This window comes from Thamnophis elegans, chromosome 1, assembly GCF_009769535.1.
Source record: "Thamnophis elegans isolate rThaEle1 chromosome 1, rThaEle1.pri, whole genome shotgun sequence".
Lineage (NCBI taxonomy): Eukaryota > Metazoa > Chordata > Lepidosauria > Squamata > Colubridae > Thamnophis > Thamnophis elegans.
This window is the reverse complement of record NC_045541.1, coordinates 119,498,373-119,525,979: the sequence shown is the minus strand read 5'-3', so window position 1 is coordinate 119,525,979 and position 27,607 is coordinate 119,498,373. Positions and strand designations below refer to the sequence as shown.

Sequence of the window (27,607 nt, the reverse complement as noted above, 5' to 3'; positions counted from 1 at the left end):
TTTTGATAAACCTGTTTCACACACGCGCGTGAGAACACCTGATCAGCTTCAAGTTAAAAGTCTCTTTAACTGGAAGGGGCGTCAGAACCCCTTTGTGTCCCGTCTCCCCATCCCGTCCCCCCAAATCATCTTTTGTGCTATGGGAAGAGATAACGGGACCAGGGTCTGGTTCCAAGGTGGAAGATGGGAAGAGGAGGAGGAGGAAACACGAAAAGGCGCAGAAGACTGTCAAGAAACTTCGCTCTGATCACTGCAACTCTTGAGACGAAACGGTAGCAAAGTTTTACTTTGGATGCAGGTCTGAGCACAGATGAGGAGGGAAGAGACAGGCAAAGGGCTGGAAAGAGCAAAAGCCCATATTTGCTTTCCCTTGAAGTACTCTTTGTTTCGGCAGATCCAGGGATGGGGAGCCCATCCTTCGGGCATTAGACGCACAGAACTCGCCCAGCGCATTTGCTGGCTGGATGAATAGGGTTGTGAGGAATTTCCCCGCACATTGTACACCCAGGAATTCACAACTGCCTGGAATGTAGACAACATCCCTTTCATTGTCAAATGGGAAAGCTCCAGGGACAACACAGCCTCCCCCCAAGGTGGCCAGGGGGGGAGGGCGGGGGGGGGGAAAATCCCACTGATCGGAACGAACCTGTCATCAACCGCCCCCGCGCATCACTGCCTTCTCCCGGACTGGCTTTTGGTATGGGGGTGCCTGGATGCGCGCATGCCTATTTTCTGCCTCGTTGCGAGTTAATTGGATCCGTTCCAACCCGCTTCCTGTCCGCCCGCCGCTGATTGGCTGGCGGAGTTTCGGGGGTGCGAGCAACCGACCTCCTTAAAGGCGAGGGAACTCCTGCCGCCTCTCAGTGCAAACAGCCAGGGTGACCACCAGGGGAGACCTGGGGGAAGGGCGAGCTCCTCTTGATCCGTTTCAGTCCTCCGGCAGCAAAGACCCAGGATCGCAAAGGACACTCTACTCGCTCGGACGTGTCTATTGACCCAAGGTGTTAAGCCCACGCAGGGGAAACTTCGCAGAACCCAAGAACACCGGGAAGGATTTTTGTACTGAGTTCTATAAAACCACATTTGCTCTCGAGAGGATCTGATTCTGGGGGATCCTTCGCCGCCTCCTACAAAAAGTAAGTCCTGAAGACATTTTTTATTCTACAACTTCGCTTGGAAAAGACAATCAAGATAACTAGAAAAAAGCTACAGCGCTCGTTTTCTTTCTTTCTTTCCGTCCTTCCTCCTTCCTTCCTTCCTTCCTTCTTCTTTCTTCCTCCTTCCTTCCTTCCTCCTTCCTTTTTCTTTCATTCTTTCCCTTTCTCCTTCTACCTTGCTCACTCGAGGCTTTGGTCTGTAGTTACGATTTCTCTTCTTCCTCCACCTCACCACTTGTGCGCTGCTTCTTCGAGACGGCTGCTTGTGGTTAGAAGGTGCGAGGGCGATGTCCGAGTTCATCGAATGACCGGGGACGGTTTTTTTCTTGCTTGAAGGTTGTCCCTGGGAGCGAGATTCCTGCCATGGAGCTATCCGCTGGTCTCTTTCTCCTTCTGATGCTTGGAGTCGGCACAACCAACCGGATTCCAGGTAAAAATTGTGGGATCGCGGAGGGGGAGAAGACGTCGCGGGTGAATGGGGAGGCGATTCCGACTTGGGAGACTTTCCGCTCAAACTCGGGATTAGGTTTCGAGGGAGAGAAGGGAGAAAGTCTCTAGAGAACCCTCGTCCAGCTCACATCCAGGTAGGGCTGGCAGAAACTGCTTAAAACGGAACAACACAATCGCCACCCAGTACAGCTCTCTTTAACCTGGCGCCTTCCAGCTGGACTTTACACCTCTCGTTCTCTTCCGTGGGCAACACTGAGGAGTTGCAGACCGGGTTGAAAAGACAGTCTCCGTTCCCTGGAAGGATGTCACTTGCCGAGTCGAGTTTGCTTGCCAGGCAGTGGCCGCCACTAGCCAGGGGGTGGGAAGCTGCCTGTGGGAAGCTGTGGACAGAAATTGTTTCAACTCCTACCCTCAAAACAACCCTATAGAGCACTGCACACCAAGACAACTAGACACAAGTACAGGTCCCCGTCCTCCCAACGCCATCACTCTGCTAAACATATGCACCAAAGGCAAATTCCTCGTGTGTCCAATCACACTTGGCCAATAAAGAAGTCTATTCTATATTCTATTCTGAGCTGAAGGATGGTGCCCAGATGTGGGCAATTGATTGTCCCGCTTCTCTTTTTGAGCGGCCTCTGGCCGGGGCTTCCCCCAGCTGGGCGGGCTCGGCTGGCTTTGTGGCTTGATATTTGAGAAGGGACGGTGGGGCTCAAGGCGTGCGAGGCGTTTTCCTTCTGGGTGCTGGCTCCGAGCGGACTATTGACCTTGGCATCCGCCTCGCTTGGGGCCAGGGCGCCTCACCAGATGCACAGCAAAAGGGCGGGTTGGTGGGGTGTCCTAGTTCTGTATGGAAGTTTTATTTATAAAGTAAAAGAGAAGTAGTAGGGAGGGTAAGCCCAGCTGCAGGATTCCCTTACGGGAGGGGGTGGTGGCATTACCCTCAACCAGATCCCTGATGCTTCAGGTGATCCAAGGCATTGATCCAGTGTTGAGCCAGACTCTAAGCCAGAGGTCTTCAAACTTGGCAACTTTCAGACTTGTGGACTTCAACTCCCAGAATTCTCCAGCCAACTGGAGTTGAAGTCCACAAGTCTTAAAGTTGCCAAGTTTGGGGACCGCTGCTCTAAGCAATGCTATTATATCCCACCTAGCTGCCCTGGAGCTTTACTGAGCCCCTGCTGTTCGGCTCTCCTTCTTTTGGAGCAGACCCGGCTTTCCATCCTTCTCTATTGCTTTGGGCTCCCTCTTTTGGGTTTGTCCCTCTCACACAGTCTGGATCATCACTCGGGAGTTTCTGCTTTATGTGTCCCTCCACTTTGCAACTTCAGAGTCCCTGGAGGAGGCAAAGGGGAAAGGCAAGAAGAATTCCAGACTTCAGTTTCTAGTGTCATTTGGCCAACCGTTCTCCTTTGATCCTCTTGGCTCATTCAACCAGGAAAAACTGGGAAAGCCAAGTATTTTGCAGCTCACCTCTATTGCTTTGCTGCAACAGAACCCAAGCTGTAGTGATGGGAGATTGCTGTGTGACCGGAGGATTTTAAGATCCTTTACTCTATAACTTTGGGCAGCATATATTTCTTGGGGCTCCTCTTACCTACAAAAGAGAGAGTCCAATTATAACAGCAGTAGCAGCTAGACCTTATGTGCCCTGCCCAACATAACCATCTCTTTCTGTCTCTCCCTCCCTCTCTTATCTTGACAGAGACCAGTGATGACAACAGTGTTTTCGATTTCTTTGAGTTAATTGGCTTTGGCCGCAAGGGAGGTCACAAAGGAATGGGGGTGCATCCGACCAAAGGACTGGAGGCTTTCAGCCCTGCCTACCGCATAGACGATGCCAACCGTATCCCTGCGGTTCCTGATCACAGATTTCAAGACATTCTGTATTCCATCCAAGCTGAGAAGGGCTTCATCTTGTTAGCTAATCTTCCCGATAAAGAAGGTTGCCGGCACCATACTGGCCGTGGAGCGCAAGGACAATTCTGGCTACATTTTTAAGTTGGTGCTAAATGGCAAGGCAAAAACTTTGGACCTGAGTGTCTTTCCCGATGAAGGTAACCAAAGCTTGGTGTCAGTGGAGGAGGTGAAGTTGCCCCTTGCGCGATGGAGTAGCATCACCCTCTTTGTGCAAGAGGATCAGGCTCAGCTCTATGTGGGCTGTGAAAAAATGACAAACGTGGAGCTGGAAATTCCTATTCAAGACATCTTCACTCGGGATCTGTCCAACAGAGCCAAGCTCCGTCTTGCTAAAGGAGGAGTTAATGACAACTTCCAGGTAAGAGACTTCCCAACAGGATGAAGAGTCCAATTCAAGGGAGCCAATTTGATTTGCCATTTTGGGGGAAGAAACAGTTTCAAGAAAGTAAATTTGTTGCCCCTGACTACTCATTGTTGACTACTATCCACAGCAATGGGGATTTAGCTGACACTTGGAATATTAAATGTACAGTCAAAATGCATCCAATGGTGTAAGCTTTAAATTGAACTTGAGTTTTCTCTTACAAATTAGGCAATGTTAGGATCATTGTTGATGTGGAAAGGAAGTGGAAAAACTGACTTATTATCAACTAATGAGAATTCTGGCCAGTATAGTTTATGCTTGCATTACAAATGAAAACAATAACATCTTTAAATATAGGCATGAAAATTCTTACCCATGCTGAATTAAATATAGGTCACTCCTAACCCAAGCTGACTAATAAATTACAGGCAAAAATAATGTGAGAGTTAAAACATAAATTGATGATGTGCCCAAATAAAAACACATATACTGTATATATGCATCAAGAATTCCCCTTGCAATAGTGATGGATTATTTCAATCTAATGTTTTCAGGGAATGCTGCAGAATGTGCGGTTGTGTTTGGAACTACGCTGGAAACCATCCTGAGGAATCAAGGCTGTCAGATCTGTACGTTAGAAACCTTTTTCTTCAAATGTATTGGCCCATTGATTATAAGAGTCCTGTTTATGTGAGGTGAATGAGTTTAGACCCAAGGTGGTATTCAGCAGGTTCTAACTAGTTCTGGAGAACGGGTAAATACCACCTCTGACTGGCCCCAACCCCATCTATTCTCTGCCTCCTGAGTCCCATCTGATCAGGAGGGAATGGAGAGTTTACAGTATCCTTCCCTTGCCACGCCCACCAAGCCACGCCCACAAAACCACACCACACCACAAAACCACACCCACAGAATCAGTAGTAAAAAAAAAAATGAATCCCACCACTGGATTAGACAGAAAATGAAATGCAGCCCACTGTATTTTAAGGAAATATTGCCTTACATTTGTTTAAACTGAATTCTGTCAGTTTTGACAGTGTTTCTATATATAATCTGTATGTGTTTTAATTGGGTTCGTTTTTTTTAGCTACTGGAACACTTATTAAATTAGACAACCCCATGAATGACTCCCGCCCAGCCATTCGCACCGACTACATTGGCCAGAAAACCAAGGACATCTGTGGCTTTTCTTGTGACGATCTAACCAAAATGTTTCTAGAACTGCAAAGGCTGCGTGTCCTGGTTGTAAAAGTTCAAGACTCTGTTGAGCAGATGGTAAGTGGATATTAAATACCCAAGAAAGAATCAAAAGCCTCCTAAGGACTCCTTGACTCATAAACGCTAACTATTTTCCATTCCAAAATGATGGGAAACAGACATTCACTTACAGTACTGTAAGAAAGAAATATTTTTAAGTGAGCAGCCCGGACAACGTTTGAGAAGAAAGCTATTTTTATTTCTTCTCAGCCGCCAACCTAAAATGCTTCATACATGTTAAGCCATAATTAGCTTAACTAATCTGTATTGTAGTATGCTGAATGAAATATAATGTTTAGCTTCACATAATTATGTTAAATCAAAGCCAATATAGCATTACATTAAATTTAGTCTAATATGAATAGTTTTTGCAACTGACCTAAAAGTAAATATGTCCTGCTGTACATGTAACCCTTTACTTACTTACTCAACAAACATTCAAAGTTACAATGAAAAACCTACATACAACCCAGATTTGAAGTTCCAATAGAGAGCCGCCCTCCACCCTATGGTCATGTGATCTCATTTTGGATGCTGGCAATTGGCCCACATGCATGATTGTTTGCATGGTCACATGACTGCAATGTATCACATTTTTGCTGGAAACTAGCATTTACTTCCAGTTTCCAGCAAACCCCCCCCCCATCCTATAGGGCTTACAGCCTTTGCTTAAAGTCATCAAATTGGATGCAGTCACAAGATGACCCACTTAACAACTAGCACAATTATTAGTATAATTGTACGTTCAGTTATGGTTTTAAATTGAGGTCTACCTATAGTCATTTGCAGTATTTTTATTAAACTTTCTCTAGCAACTATGGTCCTCAAAATCTGGCTAAAGTTTGTATCTGTATATAGTCCAGCTTCCCCTGAAGCTTCTCCATATGGTCTAACATAGGTGAGCAATCAAATGGAGAAAAATAAATGTATTACTTTAGTAATATCGTTTAAATACTATGCAGATATTTAGAACTATAGCACTTAACATGGAATCACAATCCTTTCTAAGTAATCAGTGTAAAAGCAATTTTCTTGTCTGTCAGATTCAGACTGATTTATAAATCTTTATTATTATCTATTCCTTTTATGTCTGATGTAAAGGAACTTATCGCCCCACATAAAATAAAGAAAGGAATATGCTTCCACAATAATGTTGTGTATGAAAATGCAGCTGAATGGACCACTGATACCTGTACCACATGTACCTGCCAGGTAAGATTCTTTACAGCTAACCCATCAGTAAACGATTTACCATGTACCTAGTTAGCACATAAAGGGACGTGGTGGCTCAGGGGCTAAGATGCTGAGCTTATCGATCAGAAAGATAGGCAGTTCAGTGGTTCAAATCCCTAACACCACATAACAGAGTGAGCTTCTGTTACAAATCCCCGCTTCTGCCAACCTAGCAGTTTGAAAGCATGTAAAAATGCAAGTAGAAAAAGGGACCACCTTTGATGGGAGGGTAACAGCATTCCGTGCACTTTTGGTGTTTAGTCATGCCGGTACATGACCCCTGTCTTTGGACAGTGCTGGCTCTTCAGCTTTGAAATAGAGATGAACACTGCCCCCTAGAGTCGGGAATGATTATATGTGCAAGCGGAACCTTTACCTTTACCTTACTTAGTACATTATGCACAATGTAACTCATGCAGAGAAATTGGTGACCCAAATATCTATTTACTGTCTTTATAAGAAAGTTTTCAACTTAAACCTGCCACCATCTATAAGTTGTGAATGAATATTTGCAGCAAGGAAAGTTCTACTAAACTTGCTTCCTAATCAGAGCTGCATTTTTGGCAGTTTAAGACAGTTGTATTGGCTAAAGCTTCTGTGATTTTCTTTATACTACTGACATCTAATTCAGTCTTTGTTTATGTTATCCCCTAAAGCTACAAATACATATTGTCTATTATCCTTTAAAGAACAGAATTGGCAAAGGTTAACATTCCTTCTTTTGCACAGTCATTTGTTTTTTGTTTTTTTGGCATAAGATGAAAATACACATCATGCTACAACATGGATTTGTTTGAATGTGGAGCCAACTTACCTAAATCCATTCTATCAATGACTCTGATGATCAAATAAATTCAGGCGCATAACCAAAATGGCAACTTTGAGAATTTTTATTAGCCTAATGAAACAAGATCTGGAAAGCTACTCAACAAGATTTGGTTTTCCCATTTGATAGTAACTATTGATTAAATGAACGAAGGGATACAAAAGAAATAAGGGGCAAATGATTGAAATTAATGATATTTATGGGTTTGCTTTGATTTCAAAAAGCCTCAAAACCAAAAGCCAAACTACCCATTGTTCAGATTCTGTTATATGCTGTCTAGAATCTGAACAATCTTATTAAAATTGCATTCAGCTTAATGGGGCTGAAAGTCCAAAATAGGCTTCAAAACATACAGTCAGGACTAAAAAAAAATCTGTCCTGATTGTAACATTTGAAGCCTATTTCTGGCTTCATGATTACTAACCTGAGGACATAAGTTGTTTTAAAGTCAATTCCTAAAGTATCTTTACCGCTTCCAGTTGGAAAGAAGATGGGCTTATTTTCTCTTCTCTTCTCCCATACTAATTATAGTATCTCCTTTCTAAAAGTTAAACAATTGTTGGGAAAAAAATACTTTGAACAATAGAGTATGACTGGTTGTAGAAGAGCATTAAGGCATTGGGAAAAGAAATGTCAGATGTATGTATTTTTTAATATAGGGGTTTCTTTTCCCTGTTTAGAATTCTGCTGTAATGTGTCATAAACGTCTTGTCCTGTCATGCCTTGTTCCAATGCCACCGTTCCTGATGGTGAATGCTGCCCACGATGTTGGCGTAAGTAACTATCCCCTTAACTTATTTTATAGGATTCCGTTTATTTATTTCTTTGTTTGTTTTTGCATTTCCAGTGCCTGTACTTAGGAGGTAACAGTTACCTCAAAAATTGTATAGTGAGAGAGCACAGTTTCTAGCCCAAAATTCTGAAACTAATGCAGACATCTTTGAAATTGCCACTACATTCAGGATCAGCTACAAAATATTAGATTTTGAACTAAGGACACAATAGCAATCTTTTTTTTTAGTTTGCAGAAAGATGGCTTGTGTCAAAGTAACTTGAATTAGGTAAACATTAAAAGTCAAATAAAATCAAGACAGACCTACAAGTCCAGTCAGGATAGCATACATGAGAATAAAAATTTCTAAGAATGATGAAACTCCCACAAGTTTATTCTGAGTTTGAGGAAAACAAAGCAAAATCTTAATAGAGTTTTTCATATCCCTTGGGAGATTTCAGGAACTGGTAGCATGAATATCTCTGTTTATTTTATTTTCTTGGGTGGGCACAAGGTGTCCTATAAATCTCCAAAATATGTTACACGAGACCTTGATCATCTGGTTCTGAATATCTCATACAAATATTCATATGTAATTTGGATAGTTCGGTTATCAAAGTTCAGAGTAAATGGAAATTTACAGAACAATATAGAATCTTTCACTCTATTATTCTGACAATCTCTGCTTCCTATTGAGGTAACTTGTAAGAAGGTGGTTATTTTTATTTTATTATATATTTATTATATTTATTTTTCTTCTTTTTACAGCAAGTGATTCTGCAGATGATGCTTGGTCTCCCTGGTCTGAATGGACCTCTTGCTCTACAACCTGTGGCAATGGGATTCAGCAGAGAGGCCGCTCTTGTGACAGAATCAACAATCCTTGTGAAGGCTCCTCAGTGCAAACACGGATATGTAACATGCAAGAATGATAAGAGATGTGAGCATTTAAATTCTTTACATTACAGATAGCTGCTACCTATTTTTACTCTGTCTTTCCATACTTAATACTAGGAAACATTGATTTACTTCAGATTAGTGTAAAACATTTAGTTGTAATGGGATGTATGAGATGTCGATGATTAAAACAAAAATACTTCCTATAAAACGACGATTTCTGATTCAAGAGTCAGCAATGTCTAAACATTTTTGCAGCATGGTAATTAATAGAAGAGAATATTGTAGCTCAGGTTGAGCTGTGGGTTCATTAGTGCTCTCTGAATTTGGTTCTTTTCTTGCAGACATTTCATTACCCAACTAGGTAATATCATCAGTTCTAGCATAATCAAACTCAAAGAGTTCCAAGGACCCCACAGTATGGTAATGTCCTAATCGACTGTTACAATATTTTGATATTCACTAAGCAACATTTTACTGCTTACAGTCAGACAGAATGGTGCTTGGAGCCATTGGTCCCCTTGGTCTTCCTGCTCTGTTACTTGTGGAACTGGGTTAATCACTCGAATCCGTCTGTGCAATTCTCCACTTCCTCAGATGGGAGGCAAAACGTGTGAAGGGGAGGCACGCGAAAACATGCCTTGCCAGAAAAGCCCATGCCCAAGTAAGTTCACTGTTTAAAATGATTTTGTGCAAGAAACATGATAGCCTTTTAATATTCATCGTCTGAGACTGAGAACAGGAGTTATTAAATCGTTTTCAAAAAATCACCCAAATCAACCTGAATTTCTAATACCAATGGCATTTCCCCCTTCAGTTCCAAGATGCATAAATATCCTTTTTTTTTACAGTTAATGGGAACTGGGGACCATGGTCACCTTGGGATGCCTGTCCAATTACATGCGGAGGAGGCATTCAGAAACGCAGCCGTCTCTGCAATAATCCAGAGCCCAAATATGAAGGGAAGGATTGCATTGGTGATGCAACAGCCACTCAGATGTGCAACAAGCAGGATTGCCCAATCGGTGAGTAATGGCTCATCGTAGACTATCAAGCAGCATATGTAAGAGTGCTGTGTCATTTTCAGAAAAGTCTGGGAATGCATTGGGAATGCAACAACTTAAATTTTATAACAAAGAAATGTGAAATATTTTGGCAAAATGACTGCATTATGGCTTCTGTGGTCTTGTTGCTACTCCTGGTACTCTATCAGGTATTTTTTAAGGTGGCCACCTCATTCTGTCTAATAACAAGAACAGCCAAGAAAATAAAACTTAATTTGTGCCAATTTTCCTTCTGTTTTTAGATGGATGTCTGTCTAATCCTTGTTTTGCGGGAAGTAAATGCACTAGTTTCCCTGATGGTTCCTGGAAATGTGGTCCGTGCCCTGCTGGCTATCAAGGAAATGGAATTAGATGCAAAGATATCGATGAAGTAAGATAATATTTACATGCATTAATATAGTCAATGTTCAAGGTGTTTGCAAATGAATCTATGGCCAAACCTTTCTCCCACTTCTTCATATTTCAGTGCCAAGAGGTCCCAGATGCATGCTTTGTACTTGGTGGAGTACACAGATGTGAGAATACTGTACCTGGTTATCACTGCCAGCCTTGTCCCTCCCGCTTCACTGGACCACAGCCTTTTGGTCGGGGTGTGGAAGATGCAATGGCAAACAAACAGGTACTGTCAACATAGAGATGTTTCCCGTTTATGAAACTTAAGTCCTTTCTGAATATATGACCAAGAATTAAAGAAGATACCAGGGAGCAGTTTACTTTATTACATGCAGCCATGTGATTTTGTTCAGAAGCACCCAGTTGTATATAAGAAATTCAGTTTGAAGTAAGCTGGAAACCCATAAAATAAGCAAGTGGGGAACCACAAACAATGGGTGGAATTAACTGGGCAGTCCTTTCTTTTGTGTAAAGAGAGTGACAACTGAGAATTGAAGCCCCCATTGGTATCTAAAATATGATAAAGAAAACCATATACCTAATTCTCTTTAAAGAGAATTCACACAAAATCACAGTCAATGGCTGCTTGCTTTGAAAACACAGTAGAAATGTCAGTCCTCCTTGATACATTAAAAGAAGAATGAGGTCCATCTCTGCACAATCCCCCCAAAAAATTGTATCACTAAGATGGACAAATTAACACTAAAATTAAAAGACAAAGAAGAGTCGGAATATTATGAAATTTGGAACAATTGGTACAAATAGCTGCAAAACAAGAATAACATTAATTAATCCAAATATAGATAGAGAGAACTGTGTATAAAGGTTTATAAACATAGAAGCGAAATAATATTTACATGTACAGGTATATGACATAATAATGTTGATATAATGGTGTTGTAGAAGGAAAATATAATAATAATAATAATAATAATAATAATAATAATTATTATTATTATTATTATTATTATATAACAACGTCCTAGGCCCCTGGGTGGGGCCCGACTAGTAACCAATGCCAAATCCGGCGAAACAACTGGCCGCTGTGATACAATTGTATATATAATAATAATGAAGAATAAGGTAAAGACATCTCTGCAAGTGTATTCTTAATTCTGTCTTAGGTATGCAAGCCACGTAACCCATGTGCTGATGGAACTCACACCTGCAACAAATATGCCAAGTGCATCTACCTTGGACACTTCAGTGACCCAATGTATCGCTGTGAATGTAAACCAGGGTATGCCGGCAATGGGGTTATCTGTGGAGAAGACACTGACTTAGATGGATGGCCAAATGAGGACCTTCTCTGTGTTGCCAATGCTACTTACCACTGCACTAAAGTAAGCATATTTCTTCATTACATGCCATTCCACCCTTTAATATCAGGGGAAAGTAGTTTGGTTAGTATTTTAATATAAACTTATTGAATTAATACTTCTTAAATGAATTCATGAGATGAAACAAAGTGGCCCTTTAGTTTTCTCATTTTTCCAAATTTTCTGATGCAATCTTCTGGGGAAAATAATCATATACCTAAAGGAGATAGCACAAAAAAGCACAATATTATGAAGATATGATAGTTGACATTTACTATGCAGTCAATATATTTAAAAATTAGTTGCCATGGTTTTGCCACAATCCAAATTTACTGAAATACATTGATACTCACATGTAGTTTTTTTAAACTGCTTATTTTGTATAAGCATAAGTGTTTCAGATTAATTTCGTGTTGCTATTCAAAAATAATGATTTTAGTGATGCTGACAATGCTCTAAATTAAAGAATCAGTAAGACAGGTGATTAAACAACAACAATACTGTCTTTGTAATCCAAGTACTACTTTGTGTGAAATTAAAGACATGTGTTCTGTATCTTTTTCTGCAGGATAATTGCCCCAACCTTCCCAATTCTGGACAAGAAGATTATGATGGTGATGGAATTGGTGATGCCTGTGATGATGATGATGACAATGACAACATTCCTGATGATAGGGTAAGTTTAATAAAAATATTCATGTTCCTCTGTGACAATGTCCACCTCAGTGATAGCCAAAGACCAAAAGAAAATTGCATGTTCAGTGAAACCTTGGAGTGGATTAGTTGAGTTCTTCCCATGCAGTCAGTGAAAGAAAAAGTAAAATATGAAATAAAAATCCTTACTCATTTCCTACTCTATTCATAAAAGAACAGGTTTGCCCACCAATATACTGTCCCTCTCTACCACTAACATAAACACACAGAGAGAAGGAGATTGAATCCATGATACGAGATGAAAGATAGCAGCAATTTGAAATAGCTAATTTGTAGCTAAAAATTGATTTTTTTAAAAAAAAAACCAATTTTGCAATAAAATATGGATGCTGCATTGCTTATCACCTTTATTACTGCTCACTTTTCATTTACATGTCAAAGAAATAATCCTCGCAACATTCCTTTGCTACCCTTCTTACTCTAATAAATCTACTGAATAGGTTATTCATGACACTAATATAGCATATTTTAACAAGGCTTTTAAATTTTCCTTCTGCAGGATAACTGTCCATTCCATTACAATCCACAACAATATGACTACGATAGGGATGATGTTGGTGATCGTTGTGATAATTGCCCATACAATCACAATCCTCTTCAGATAGACACAGACCAGAATGGAGAAGGCGATGCCTGTGCTGTGGATATTGATGGAGATGGTAAAGTTTGGTTACTTCTTCCTTTCTTCTATTATAGCATGACTGTCATTTCAAGAGAGAGAGCCTGCCCTTGAGCAAATTCTACTCTTAATGATGACCTGGATATACCAAACATTTCAAATAAATAAATGAAAAATAGAGAAACTAAGTTATAAACTTGCCATTTTGGAGGAACATATTCTAATAGCATCCCATGTTTTTCATCTGCTTATTTTATGTCATACATGGCAGCTTCTATAGAAGCAGATTTAATTTTATACTGCATCCTATTTGATTTGTAGATATAGTTGAAAATGTGCTGCCATTGAACGGTTAACTGAAATGTCAGTTCTATTAGTGCTAGATGCTTAAAGAGATAGGCTATGATTTTGGCCTCTATGAACCATTTTTTCTTAATTACTTTTATGCAATAACTTATTATCTAGATGCATTTTACCATTAAAAATACCTGAATGGGTTACTCTATATTTCCAGGCATTCTTAATGAAAGAGACAACTGCCAGTATGTGTACAATGTGGATCAAATAGATTCAGACTTGGATGGTGTTGGAGATCAGTGTGACAACTGTCCAATGGCGCATAATCCAGATCAGGTCAGTTTAACTGCACTTGGGCAAGTAAATATTTATTTAATCTTCTAATTTACAGAATGTCATGTATAGCTCTGCAACAGAGGTGGTTGCTATCAGTTCGCACTGGTTCGGATGAACCACTAGTGGAAATTGCCACTTTTTAAATGTTCTGTGCGGGCACAGACCTATTTATAGGCAACTGCATATGCTAAGTTGCACAACCTAAGTATTTCAGGAATTTAGCAATAAAAATACTGTTAATATGTCAAACAATATATAGTCTGCAAAAAAGTTTTTATCATGACTTATGATGTCCTGAAGCTAGGAATTTAGTACAAAAATGCACCCATAAAAATGCTCATTGGGGGTAAAGGATAAAGTAGTACACCACCAGTATATCACCAATAGGGTTTTTTTTTAATTAAAAAAAAGCTCAAAATAATTTTTAGTTGATTAAGAACTAAAAATATGGAGAGATCTATCTCATCCCATTTAATTCACTCAAGTCTAAATTAGCAGTGGGAAAAGCCTGCATAGTACTCAGCAGCATAATTGAAATGCTTGAATAGTCTTTGTCAAAGTGCAATAAATAGCCAGAATCTAGATTTATCCTGCAGGTTATCTAGTTAAAAGGATATGTACAATCTCAAAACCATATTGGTTTCCAAAATAATGTACCACATTAAGCACCACAATGAATTATGTCTAGATTTAAGAGGAAAATCTGTTTCAGAGGACTTATTTTGTGTGGTGGCTAAAACTAAAGACCAATTGTTTTTTATAGGATTTATTTAATAGCCTTCTACATGCAAACATCGTCTGATTATATTTTAGAAAGGCAGAAACATTTTGGTTCCTACCATCCTTAAGAATGCACTACATATAATAACCTGTTTCCCTAAAATAAGCCCTCCCTGGATAATAAGCCCAAACTGGCTTTTGGGTTGCACTAAAATAAGCCCTCCTCTGAAAATAAGCCTTCCCCAAAAATATTGCAACATAGCAGCAGCCATGAGGTGACCATACTCGCCACCTCCTTCACCTCAAAAATAATAAGACCTCCCTGAAAATAAGGCTAAGTGAAAATAAGAGCGTATCTTATTTTCAGGAAACATGGTAGAAGCCACAGCAAAGTTGACTTTTCCCATATGCCAAAGCAAACTGGATAGGCGCTAAGAGATTATATTCACTAACTGAAGTAAAGCCTAGACAGAGCTAAAATACCCAATAATTCCAAACTTTGAGTGCACATTAGTATCTTACTATACATAGTTATCTCTGTTCGCTTTAGTAAAGTGAAAGGCCCATGCTTGCAAAAACACTTGTCCACAAGCTATTGAAATGAAGAAGTCAATCAGACATGGAGGCTCAGCCCCAAAAGAGACCTCTGGATTGCCTCCTGTTTCAAGATGCTATCTTCTAGGTTTGTAAATCTTTGTCCTGACAAATGTTCCCACATTTTGCTTTCAGATGGATTAGATTCCGATCGCATAGGGGATAGTGTGATGACAACCAGGATATTGATGAAGATGGCCACCAGAATAATCTCGATAACTGTCCTTATGTGCCCAATGCGACCAAGCTGACCATGACAAAGATGGGAAAGGGGATGCCTGTGACCACGATGATGACAATGATGGCATTCCCGATGACAGAGATAATTGTAGATTGGTTCCCAACCCCAACCAAGTTGATTCAGATGGTAAGAAAGATAACTTGCATGAAATTAGAAAGAGACAGCATAACATTAGACATGTAATGCAGTCTTCAATGTGGTTTACTACAAGTGTTAATATGAATGAATATGTTGTTTTTCTGCAAATGCAACATTCCTTTACTCCTTGTAATATTGTAATAATTTGTAATAATTTAAATTTTGTTTGTTTGTTTATTAAAATGTTAGGTTACTCCAATTTGTATATCTCTGAGTGGCAAACTGTCCATACATAGAGTACATATATACATACAGGCACACATACCTTTTCTACATCTAGAAAAAAGCAATAGAACAATGCCTAGAGAAAAAACAATCAATTTAACACTGAAATATCTTCCATATACATATCACCCATGGTAACCCAGGATCAGGGAACATAGCCAGGTTTTAAGGACATGTTAAACAGGCCCTCTTGTTTAAACATTTAAAAGTTGCTGTTATTTAATAATTCTTAGCTACTAAGAAGTCCAGCCACTTAGCTAATTCCTGAACTGGTTCATATGTATAATTGCTCAAGCTACTGAAAGTCTAAAATATACCACATGTTGGTTTTGATGTTCATTTCTCTCTTTCTGAACTCATCCCTTATTCCTCCCTTTTTTGCCAGGTGATGGGCGGGGAGATGCATGCAAAGATGATTTGACAATGACAAGGTTAATGACATTGATGACGTCTGCCCTGAGAATGTTCACATAAGTGAGACAGACTTCCGTCGATTCCAGATGATTCCCTTGGATCCAAAGGGAACATCTCAAATTGATCCCAACTGGATTGTTCGTCACAAAGGCAAGAACTGGTTCAGACGGGTCAACTGTGATCCTGGACTTGCTATTGGTGAGCATCAAAGTTCTGGCTTCTTTTATAAGTGCATGCCTGCACACACATCCACTGAGACTCATCTCCTTCTGATCAAACAAACCCTATTGTTGTATGAGGATAAGGGTATTCTTCACCTCATCACCATGTTTACAATTGTTTTAAAACTTTATTTTTTTAAAAAAATATGTTTTTCATAAGCATTCTTAAAAATACCAGCTGCTCGTTTTTGGAATGAACAGGCACTGAAAGAAAGAGGGCAAGGATAAAAACATTGATTTCAGGAAATTAAACAACAACAATGTTGCTTAAGCTCCTTTAAGCCTTATCCAATAGGACAATAAGTCTGCATAACAGAACTTATGAATATACATACAAAGCTCTTTCTGAATACTGGATCCCTGTTCAGGTGTGCCTATTCTTTTTTGCTTTTGCTGGAAAGATGCAGCATTGCATAATGCAATAGATGTAAATTGTGATTTAAGATGCAATCATGAATCGGAGTTCTAATTCCATTCAATTTCAATTCATTCTTTAAAATAGTTTGGACAGGGCAAATAGTGAGAGGAAAAACGTAATCATCCATAAATATATGTTTTGATTAGAAGTTTTGAGTACAAACCCCAGACCAATTTAGAGAGGGAGAGAGAAGATTGTTAATGAAAACCTTACAAAGGATGGACTTTAAAGCATGAATTGACATCCATCTGACACTAACAGTTACTATTTTCTTTTTCCTAGGTTTGATGAATTCAATGCTGTTGACTTCAGTGGTACTTTCTTCATTACACGGAAAGAGATGATGACTATGCTGGCTTTGTATTTGGGTATCAATCCAGCAGCCGTTTTATGTGGTCATGTGGAAGCAGGTTACCCAAACATATTGGGAATCACAGCCAACCAAAGCTCAAGGATATTCAGGTCTTTCTATCAAAGTAGTGAACTCTACCACAGGTCCTGGAATGCACCTTCGTAATGCCTTGTGGCATACTGGAAATACTATTGGACAGGTAATAGATCATTTCTATTATTAATGAATTCATTTTTCGTTTCAAAAACCTTGGCAAATTATACTATTGAAAGACATAGAGATCTTAAAATATTTAAGCATAACAACTTTTTTTTAAGAAACTCTTCTGTACCTGCTAAGAGCTTATGTTTTATCTCCAGAGCTTATATAAGTGTAATTACAATGTACAATGTAATTTTGTACAATATACAAATCATCCTTACATTTACCTTCAGGTAAAGACCCTGTGGCATGACCCTCGTCAGATAGGTTGGAAAGATTTCACTGCTTATAGATGGCGTCTCAGTCACAGGCCCAAAACTGGCTTCATTAGGTAAGCATCACCGATATAGACTGAACAATTTATATCTTTGGAAAGGCTTATTCAAGGTTACAGTGTAAGTACCATATATTATTTCATGCTAAAGATTAATGATCACTACTCTTCCTGACAGAGTGGTAATGTATGAAGGAAAGAAGATCATGGCTGAACTCTGGCCCTCTCTATGACAAAACTTATGCTGGTGGTCGCTTAGGACTGTTTGTCTTCTCTCAGGAAATTGATATTCTTCTCTGATCTAAAATATGAGTGCAAAGGTAAGAACTTACCTTGTTTGTTAGATTTAATAGCATGAAGTATTTAGTATATCTTTATAAACTTAATATTTTTAAATAATAAGCGTTAGATCACACTTAATAAATATAAATAAAAATGTCTTTGCAAATAGGGTTTTTTTGCTGGATAAAGAAAGGATCTTAAATTTAAGGTGATTTAAATTAAATAACTATTTGAATTACAGATATCTGATTTGAGCAACTGCTTCATTAGAGAATATATTGGCATATTTTCCTTTGAAATAACCCCACCTTTTGTACAAAAACAAGTACAGTTAGTTATTCATTTTGAATGTTGATTACTGTTTTATCAATTTATCCCTAATTGTAGTTGCTTAATTACTAAACAATTGATGGTTTTTTGTCTCTCTTTTTTGCAGATCAATGATTGGAAGGCAATTAATTAGAGAAATTCGAAATGCTGGTATTGCACCTTCTGAACAGTTAAATTTCTAGGAACCTTGGGGGAACCATTTGTTGTGTTGTGTTTTGGCTTTTTGCTCATTCCTCTCTTCCTGCCTTCGTGAGACTCAGACTACCTGACCTGTTTTCGAGGGAATGCTGTTGAGAGAGAGAGAGAAATTTGCAAATCTTCCCATCTCATCTCTGTTAGCAGAGAAGAAACATGTCTTTCAGGAACAAGAACATTCCTCTGCTTCAGAAATGAATAGACATTTCTTTGAGAAATATGTTTGTAGTAGCTGGGCATTGTCACTGCCTCTTTTTAACTGGAGGTCCAATGGATCAGCACTTTTGCAACAAGGGTATTTTGTATGGACTACTTAAAAATTAAACCAGAGGTTTCAACCTATAGAGGAAGGAAGGAAGAAAGTTTGAGTTAGGTTTGAGTTTCCTCCCTTTCTAAAAGACGGCTATGCTTCCTAGGGTTTATGTCAAGGTAAATTGGATGAATTGTTACACACTGTCCTGGATCATTATCCAGTGCACATTTGCTCAGGCATAAGCCCCACTTAATTCAGCAGTATGGATCACTTTATGCTCACACCTAAGATTATACCTTAGTTCTGTGTCCACAAATAGGGCCTATTTTGCTTAATTGTGTAGGAAAATACTTGCAAGTTATACTTGCTAACTAGTCACATGCAATATTAACATTTTAAAAAAAAATTACAATGGGGCAAATGAAAACAATCATGGCACTTTTGATTCAAGTAGGGTTTTTTTGTGTGGTGGGGGGGAGGACAGCAAGGAACATATGGGTAAAGCAAGATTTCCTGTGCTGCTGCATCCAAGATCTGGTTCTCATGCAGATCGGGCAACAATATTAAAAGTGTCAAAAAGCACTTTCATCTCAATTTAGCACTTGTGGTGGCCTTCAGCAAATTTTCATAAACATTTTTATGAAAATTTCAAAAGCACAATGAGTGGCGAGTACAGTTAAATGCAAAATTCTGTTCTACACAATGCAAGGGTAAGGGTTTTTTTTTAAAAAAATGTTCCAAAAAAAGGGGTTTTGTGGAAGACATCTGTAGATAAAATAAATGTAAAATATTTATTTTTTACCTATCCTGCCTGTTCCAAATAACAAGGACTGTAGATTGAAACGGAAACAATGCGTCAAGACTATCCATTTTGCTACATTTTCTATGACAGAAAGATTGTAAATAAAGGTTATTTATTGTTCTAAATGAATTTTGATAGTTACTTTTAATACTATTTTAGATTGCAAAGAGTAAGTTCCCCTAAGCAATGTGGAACAATAGGGTAGGAATTGTTCTCAGTATGTTTTCTTCCTCTGTGCAAAACAGCTGACAAAGTAACCAAGCAGGCTACTTATTGTTGTATTGCCAAAGCAGAAAAATGTATACATGTTGACTGTCCCTGTTGGTCAAGAAAAAAAATGGAATAGCTTCAAATCACCGTAGGTCACATTCCTTTGACCTATGATATTTGCACAGGAGGTATTCATGTGTTAGCTTTGCCACCTTTGTAATATTGCTGGCTAAGATTATGGTACATTCATGTTGGTCAATATGCCAAATAAAAAAGAAAAAATATTTTGGAGGATACGGAGAACTTCATTCCAACAGAATACCCAATTTTCTCACCAGTATGGACTGCAGAAGACACATTGCAAGGGGGAGGGGCATGTTTGGAGCATCATTTGAAGACTGCTTGTAGTGTAAGACTAGCTTCACTTTCTCTCCAACCCTGTTACTAGAAAACAAGGAATGTCAAAGGCGAATTTTTTAATATACAAATATTACCTCATTGTTGTTTGACTGAAAAATGAAAAAAAACCTTTGAATCAAGCAGAGTTTAAATATCTAACAAAATTTAAAGCTACTGTAGTATTAGAAGGAGGTTTTTTTTAATAAAAAAATATATATTGCAAGTTGTATATAGTCAAAATTCATATTCCCAGTAAGAAAACAGCATTGGAACAGTGCTGAGAACTATTTCTTATATTCTGTTAGATTTTTTTCTCTTTGACAACTTGTATTCCATTCCTTGAATTTGTATAAATTATTTTTTTTCATAACTGTTGGAATAGTTAATCTCCTGTTTGTGTAGATGTTCTATTTAAATAAATTATCAGGAAATGCTATCCGTAGAGCTGTAGCGCTTCTATTTTTATATTTCATTTGCACACTGAACTGAAGAATAATTTGATTTTCCTCCCCAGTAGTGTTGCTATTAGTAAATACTTTTTTCAAAGAATGAGCATATTTTGTACACATTTTAACCATTTTACAGTTTTAAAAGATGTTAATTGTGTGATAGAATTTCCCATGTACATGAAATAAAAATTTCAAAGTTTATATTTACAACTTTTAGCTATGGCTTCATATTTTTCTTCCTATTTTTATTAAAACAAACAAAGGGAGTTATTGCAGTTCAATACTTCTTCCATCTATATACCACTAAACCTATCCTGTTTATTTGTCTGTCTGTAACCTTCAATTAGCCAAAACAATTTGATATAGGGCAACAATTTTGGAATCAAGGTACCTCAAGTGCAGTAATTGAAAGAATGCATAGAAAACCCAAGACTCATTAACTTCCACTGGTTGCAACTTTAAGGATCCTCAAACAAGTTGTATGTGCAAATATGTGATCACTGCAATGCCATTGCAATCACCTGAGGTCATATGATTATGGTTTCTGACACTTCCCTCCAGCTTCTCACAGCAAAGGGTCATTCCCAGTCTCACCGCTTTTTTGCCTGCCCATAGTCATTCTGTGTGCATTTGAAATGTGGATTTACAGACAGCTGTTACGTATAAACTAGGTTGACAAAATCACAAATGAGGAGGTGATGAGCCGCCTGGGTAAGCAAAGGGAAATCATCAAAGCCATTAAAAAGTTCAGGTGAACACAGAAAGGCTGGTAAGAGATGGCCCCTTCTTCCCTTTGCAGTTTTCAGTCTATCCCAGTCATGTTTTTAGTCCTCTCCATCCTTCTCTCTCTCATCAGCTGTCGCCACTACCATTGATATCTAGCACTGCCTCTCCCACTGGATTGCCTGCCCAATATTTTCAAGTGCCTTCCCTTTCCTCCCCTAGCTGCTGCTATACAAGATCCATTCATCCAAGTTGTAAGAGCAAAATCAACCCCGAAGACCACACAGATACATAATTAGCAAGGCCATCTCCTATCCTGAACTACACCCATTGATAACAGCCAATTCTCAAAAATTTCCTAATAGCCATCGGGATCCTGTCTATATGGATCTCACGAGTAATATTATTTCAAAGGGTAAACACAACAACAAAGAAACAATATTTTATGGGTTCCAATACTTTATTGATGACACTTGGGGCATGCTGACCTGGTCTGATTTTATAGGACAGAAAGAAACAATTCAAGAGGGGAGAGGTTGCCCTGTAAATATTCATGTTTTATGCCATAAAGAGCATTATAGATGATCACCAGCATCTTGAATTGTTTCCAGAAGCCAACTTGGAGAGAGTGTAGCTCGCAATGTTACAAGTTTACATGGGCATATTGTGGTGTGACCATAATTACCTATGTGCTAAATTCTGGATCAGCTATAGCTTCCAAGATCTTCAAGGGCAGCACCACGTAAGGCACATGCTGCAATCTAACCATGAAGCATACAAGAAATGAGTAATAGTGAAAATGACCTTCTCATCTCACTCATTCTCCTGACCTGTAATTTTCCCAGTCTTTTCCTACCCTCCTACCCCTTCAGCCATCCCGGCTGCTTCCTTTTCGGCTTTTTCCATGCTTTCCCTCATTCCAGTATGTTAGCCTGGAACATGTATGTTTCAGGCAAGGCCCAGAGCAAAATGGTTCAATTGTGTTCTGCAAATGGAACAAAACTTTTGAAACTTGAGTTTCAGTTCTGAACTGAACACCCCCCAAAATGAACTGCGCAGAGAAACATGGAACAATTTGTACACCAGATGTTTTGCACATCTCTAAAAAAAATAGCCTATTGATTCATACTGTTTGTACAGATTCATTACTGTTCTGGTCTTCAATCTTTTCTGACTACTTATTCCAAGCACTTCAATCACATTAAAAAAAAAAAAATGATAGAAAAAATGGGTAGGAAAAAAAAATGCTTTTAAGTAGAAATTACCAAAGGAAAAAACTTTATCAACAACAAAGGAAATATATTCAGAATTTTTTAATTGGCAAGATGAATACGTTAATCAGTATTTAATTTATGCTGGAATTCATGTTTTCTACATTATCAAGCTCAAGGTGAGGAATCTAAGGAGGTGTTTATCAGATCTATATATCAGATCTATATTTATCTTTCATTCAGGAATGCAAAGTGATATATCTTTACCTCACAGTAGTCATTATGTAAAGTCGGTTGTGTTGAAGAAAAGTGATCAGTTTAAAGTCACCCAGAATTTCCATGGCTGAAGGTGAGATTGAACCTGGATCTCCCCATTACAAGGCCAACACCTTAACCACTATACCACACAGAATCTGACTTTATACCTGTGAAGCAGCTTTCCACAAAGTGAGGTTCAAAGTGATCTATCATGCTTCCAAGTAATGATCCCAACCAAGTCAGAACTCTGAGACTGGACTTCTTCTCAAAGATTCTCTTTATTGCGTACATCATATCAGCACATTCAAACGTGAAGCTAACTCTAAACATTTCCTGTGGTTCAGTATAATTAAAAGAGTAGATGATTCCCTCCCCTCAAGTGTCACAGATCATGTTGCCCAACTGGGCAAATGGCAGGCTCTTCAGGCCCTCCCCTCCGTTCTTGCTCAGCACTTGTTGAGATGATTTTGACTCTACCAGCCTCTGCCTGTGTTATGTCCAGCACCTCACAGAATAGCATTCCAACTCTATGCTCCCCACATCTGTGTAGCAACTGAGAAACAAAAAAAAAAAGCCTCAGCCAGAGTTGTTTTGAAAGTTGAAATTGCCCCCCGCCCCCTTACAGAGAAAAAGCAACTGAAAGATAATAAGTAAAGCACACACTACTTCTCCATTAACCCCCTCTTCCCTCAGGTGGTTCTTTTGGTTTCTGAGGATTCTTGTCATTAAATTTCCTAACCAGCCCCTCTGCCCTTACATGCTTACTCTTTACCCATGTAGCCTCTAACAGGGGGTAATCCTTCCAGTGAACTAGATACTATAGTTTCCCTTAATATAGCCTAGAGTCTAGGATTTGTTTTATGTCGTAATGGATTTCCCCTTATACTCAGGGGTGGGTTCTGGCAGTCACTACTGCCGGTTCACTCGTGGAGTGGGCGGCATACAAATACCATTAAAGTTTAAAGTTTAAAGTATGCTTGATACACACTGTGCACACATGCACAGTGCAATAAAAATTATTTTGCTAAACAAGATGGCAGCGCCTATGGCACCACCCGGAGCACCGGTTCGGGGGTATGGCAGGCTTGGGTTGCTGCCAGTTCCAGCGACTCAGGCCACCAAACCACTACCGGTTCGGTCAAACTGGTCCAAACTGGTAGGAACCCACCACTGCTTCTACTACTATGGGACTGGGAGCTACCTGAGCTACTGGTCATAGCTCCAAACCTATTAGTGGCTTCAATAAGCTGCCCTGGAAGATAGGATGTAGGCAGAGAAGTTTTAGCTGCACTGTTGATGACATTCACTATTGGGAATGAGCTTAGAAACTTAGAACCTAGCTTCTTGCAACTAAGCTTCTTAGTTGTAAGTATTTAGTGGAGAGGTAAATCTTTTCCCCAATGTAAAACGGTCTCTGAGGGGACCACCTTTTATCTGCTTGCTTCTTTTGAACCTCTGCCACTTCAGTTAGAGCTCACTTTACATTTCAGGCCCTCGTATCCATTCTTGCTCAGCACTTGTTGAGAAGACTTTGGCATCCCAAATCTCTAGCCTCCCCCCATCTGTGTGGCAACTGAGAAACGGGGAAAAAATGCCTCAGCCAGTGTAGTTTTGAAAGTTGACAATACTATATGGGTTTTAAATGTTACAGCAGAAATAGGAAATGCTTCCTATTTGGATGGCATTTTGCATTCCATTTTCCATGATAAGACCTTAATGGTGTGCAAAATATCACCCAAATAGGAAGCTTTCCTGTTTCTGCTGTAACATTTAGTACTCATATAATGATAGATCTTCATCATGCTAATGTTGCTAATCATTTAATCAGAGTTGAGATTAGCTCAACCCTTCTGGAAAACTCATTTTTTTTCTATCCGGTCTGGGAATTCCCTGACAGCAAGGAATCTGTATGGTGATGACATCACACATAACTTTATGATTTTGACTCTCTTGCAACTTGGTTTTAGTAATTAATTGTTTGAATTGGTTTTATAATATGTATCAGGCATTGGTTTTATTGGAAGTCACTTTGTTTAAGACAGGTGGTCATATAAATTGAGGATAGATAGATGAGAGGGAGGGAGGGAGGGATGATAATCATAAATAAGCTGGTCAATTCTAGTAGTCTTAACATATACCAGGCCAGTTAAATTAAGCACCCACTATCTAGGCAAAGTTATATATAGCTGTGGAACACCACCTCCATCCATGTATATACATGCCTTAATACTGAACATCATGTAAGATGTTTATATACCTAATAAAAAGACATTTCAATGTTGACAGCTTTGAAATATTTTACATAAATAAAAATAATATATGATTGCAGAACTTCTGTCTAATACATGAGGGAAACAGATGTACATAATGCCCTGATTCATGGAGTTTGTTTGATGTCAGTGAGGCACTGGACCAGTTTCACCTGGATAATAGCCAATGCCTTTGTAAAGTGGATAATTGCAGCTCACAGCTTTAAAAGTTTAAAATGGGTATACTTAAACCAACCATTTCAAAATGGCACACATAAATCATCCAGAAATAGAATGCACTTTTGAAACAAAAAGAACTGCATGAAAGTAAAGCCATGGGCTTTCTTTTTATGAAAACTTCACAGCATTATTCGAAGCTGCACAAATTCTTTTTCTTTTGGAAAGTTCAATTAAATAGGCCATGTTGGTGTTTTTCTAATATTCTGTGTTTCCCTGAAAATAAGACCTATCCCAAAATAAGCCCTATCATATTTTTTGTGTGTGCACTCAAATCTCTAAATCTTTAAATCTCAAATAAATTTAGATACCACTAATGTGAATTTTTTTCTACGTATTTCTAGTAAAATACACTATTGGTCTTAGGGAATTTGAGAATTGCCCCTTTGTTATTTTGCTGACACCATGTTATATCCATGTTAATTGCCAGTCTTATGCTTTTAATTGGGGCCAAGTCATCTCAAAACAAAGTCCCATATTTGTAACAAAGGTATTATGTGTATACAAGATCTCTGTTTGTTCCATATTCTAATTACTATTCATAGTGCAGGACCTTCTTTGGTATATAATTATTTCATTTGTGCATAAACCATAGTAATGATATGATATACATGATTGATAATAGAATAGATTTTTATTAATAACAGGCTGTTATAGCATTTTTATTTATTGAATTTATATAGCTGCCCATCTCACCTAAAGTGGCACCTTTGGGTACTAATATGGTTTAAATTGTTAGATTTTAGATTTAGAGAAACAGTCTATTGAAAGTAGTAAATAAATGTGATGCGTTAAATACTTTCTGGATATCAATCAAAACAAATGATTTTTCAGATCAGTCAATAGTCTGAATGGAAAAGGACTGTGATATAGGCAAGAGAAGAAAGCATTGCAGATTTCAACAGCCTAAGCAGTGATTAGAAAGAATATGAAACAATTGAAATGTTTGAATTCTGCTTGAATGTCAACCCAAAGTACATTTTCTGGAACTTTATTTACAATGTCATTTTTTGTAGGGTGTGTTTAAGAGTAATGCTTTGCATATTTGATCATTGTGAGGTGAGAAAACTGTGGCCCTTCAGATGTGGCCCAACACTCACAATACTCCAAATCAATACCCGTGTTTTCCCGAAAATAAGACCAGGTTTATTTTGGGGGATGTCTTATTTTTTTTCCATGTATAGGTGGCCAACTTTTTCTGCTTGCTCGTGGGGGGGGGGAGAGGACAAGTGGTACACTACTGTCGCCGCCACATAATTTAAAATTATGATGACAAAATTGCGTTAGAGAAGTTGATTTTCCCTTTTTGATGTTCTCTATATCCCCTGATTGTGTAAGAGTAAATGTATCATTAAAGCTGTTTTGAAATATCTGCATAAACCTTCTCACGCTTTTCTTTGATGCATTCTGTTCTTACTTGAGGCTAAATCAAGAGTTAATTGTATTCTAGTTGTTTAAATAAAGAAAACACTATAGGAGAATTTCACACAGGATTTCCACCAGCCCATTTCTTCTCCTTGTTCGCATTCACAATGGTTTAGGAGGCTGAGCAACACACAAGTGCCATGACCACAAGGTGAGGCAGGAGGTAGAACTGCTCCATGCGCCAGTGTGAAGTGGTTCCACCACCCTGACTCACTTTGTGATTACAGCACTGGTTCGTGCTTGGCCTCCTGCACCATTGTGGCCACGAGGAAGCAGAAGAAATAGGCCAGTGGCCATGCAGGGTCTTGTTGGATGGGTCTTCTGGAGCTGCCTCTGCAAAGTGAGGTAGATGTCAGGGCATGGGTAGCCTGGCTGGAGGGGCCCTGAGATAAGCTGGTGTGGGCTGTGTGAGGCAGCTCCAGCCCCCTGCCTCGTGGTGGTGGTACTAGTGTACCACATGGCCTGCTGATTTGCTACATCTGGAAGACCAGTGTCCCTCATTCTGAAGACAGCTTCCCTAGGATGAAGGGAAATGTAAATGCAATGACCTCAGAGCTCACATCTTTTGGAACAAAAAACTCTCCATGGAGGAAGATGATCCTTAATCCTGTGTGAAATTCTCCTATAGTGTTTTCTTTTATTTAAACAACTAGAATACAATCTAATCCAGAGTTAGAAATGTTTTCCATGGGCACATATTCAACACTTGATTTAGCCTCAGAAAATACAGTAAAAACAGAATGCATAAAAGAAAAGCGTGAGAAGAGTTATGCAGATATTTCAAAACAGCTTTAATGTTACATTTACTCTTACACAATCAGGGGATATAGAGAACATCAAAAAGGGAAAAAGCAACTTCTCTAACGCATTTTTGTCAGCATAATTTTAAATGTAGTTATGATTTGCACGTTTTCTATAACTGTGTCAGAGTGTGACAGGGTTCATTTTAAAAGTGGGTATGCATCTCTTTGCAAAGGTGATAATGGACAATGGATAATGGGGGTGCTTTTTACAGTTTTTACTATTTGCAATTATTTTCAGCAGGGATTTACAAGAGGTTAAACAACAAAGTGCTGGTGTTGAATTTCCTCCCATGTCTCCCAGCAGTGACTTTTCCCCGCTACCTCTCCTTTCCTCCTCCTTTTGCTTCAACCTTCTCACCTATTTC

General features: G+C 38.8%; 2 protein-coding genes across 2 annotated transcripts; both read left to right on the top strand.

The window, feature by feature from the left end:
• Positions 1–839: 839 nt before the first annotated feature.
• THBS1 (thrombospondin 1) lies at positions 840–13,997 on the top strand. The gene is given in 20 exon segments (XM_032229763.1): positions 840–1,136; positions 1,494–1,587; positions 3,313–3,544; positions 3,546–3,885; positions 4,446–4,464; positions 4,467–4,520; positions 4,979–5,166; positions 6,250–6,360; positions 7,888–7,909; positions 7,912–7,980; positions 8,748–8,907; positions 8,909–8,919; positions 9,364–9,540; positions 9,728–9,901; positions 10,183–10,310; positions 10,407–10,559; positions 11,458–11,676; positions 12,221–12,328; positions 12,866–13,025; positions 13,500–13,997. Coding segments are annotated over 19 exon segments (2,559 nt in total). The 5' UTR covers positions 840–1,136; positions 1,494–1,520; the 3' UTR covers positions 13,667–13,997.
• A 699-nt stretch (positions 13,998–14,696) lies between these two features.
• Positions 14,697–20,323, top strand: LOC116517024 (thrombospondin-1-like). The gene is given in 9 exon segments (XM_032229775.1): positions 14,697–15,094; positions 15,097–15,171; positions 15,174–15,299; positions 15,922–15,948; positions 15,951–16,150; positions 16,873–17,140; positions 17,376–17,473; positions 17,595–17,736; positions 18,135–20,323. Coding segments are annotated over 6 exon segments (750 nt in total). The 5' UTR covers positions 14,697–15,006; the 3' UTR covers positions 17,107–17,140; positions 17,376–17,473; positions 17,595–17,736; positions 18,135–20,323.
• Positions 20,324–27,607: the final 7,284 nt, after the last annotated feature.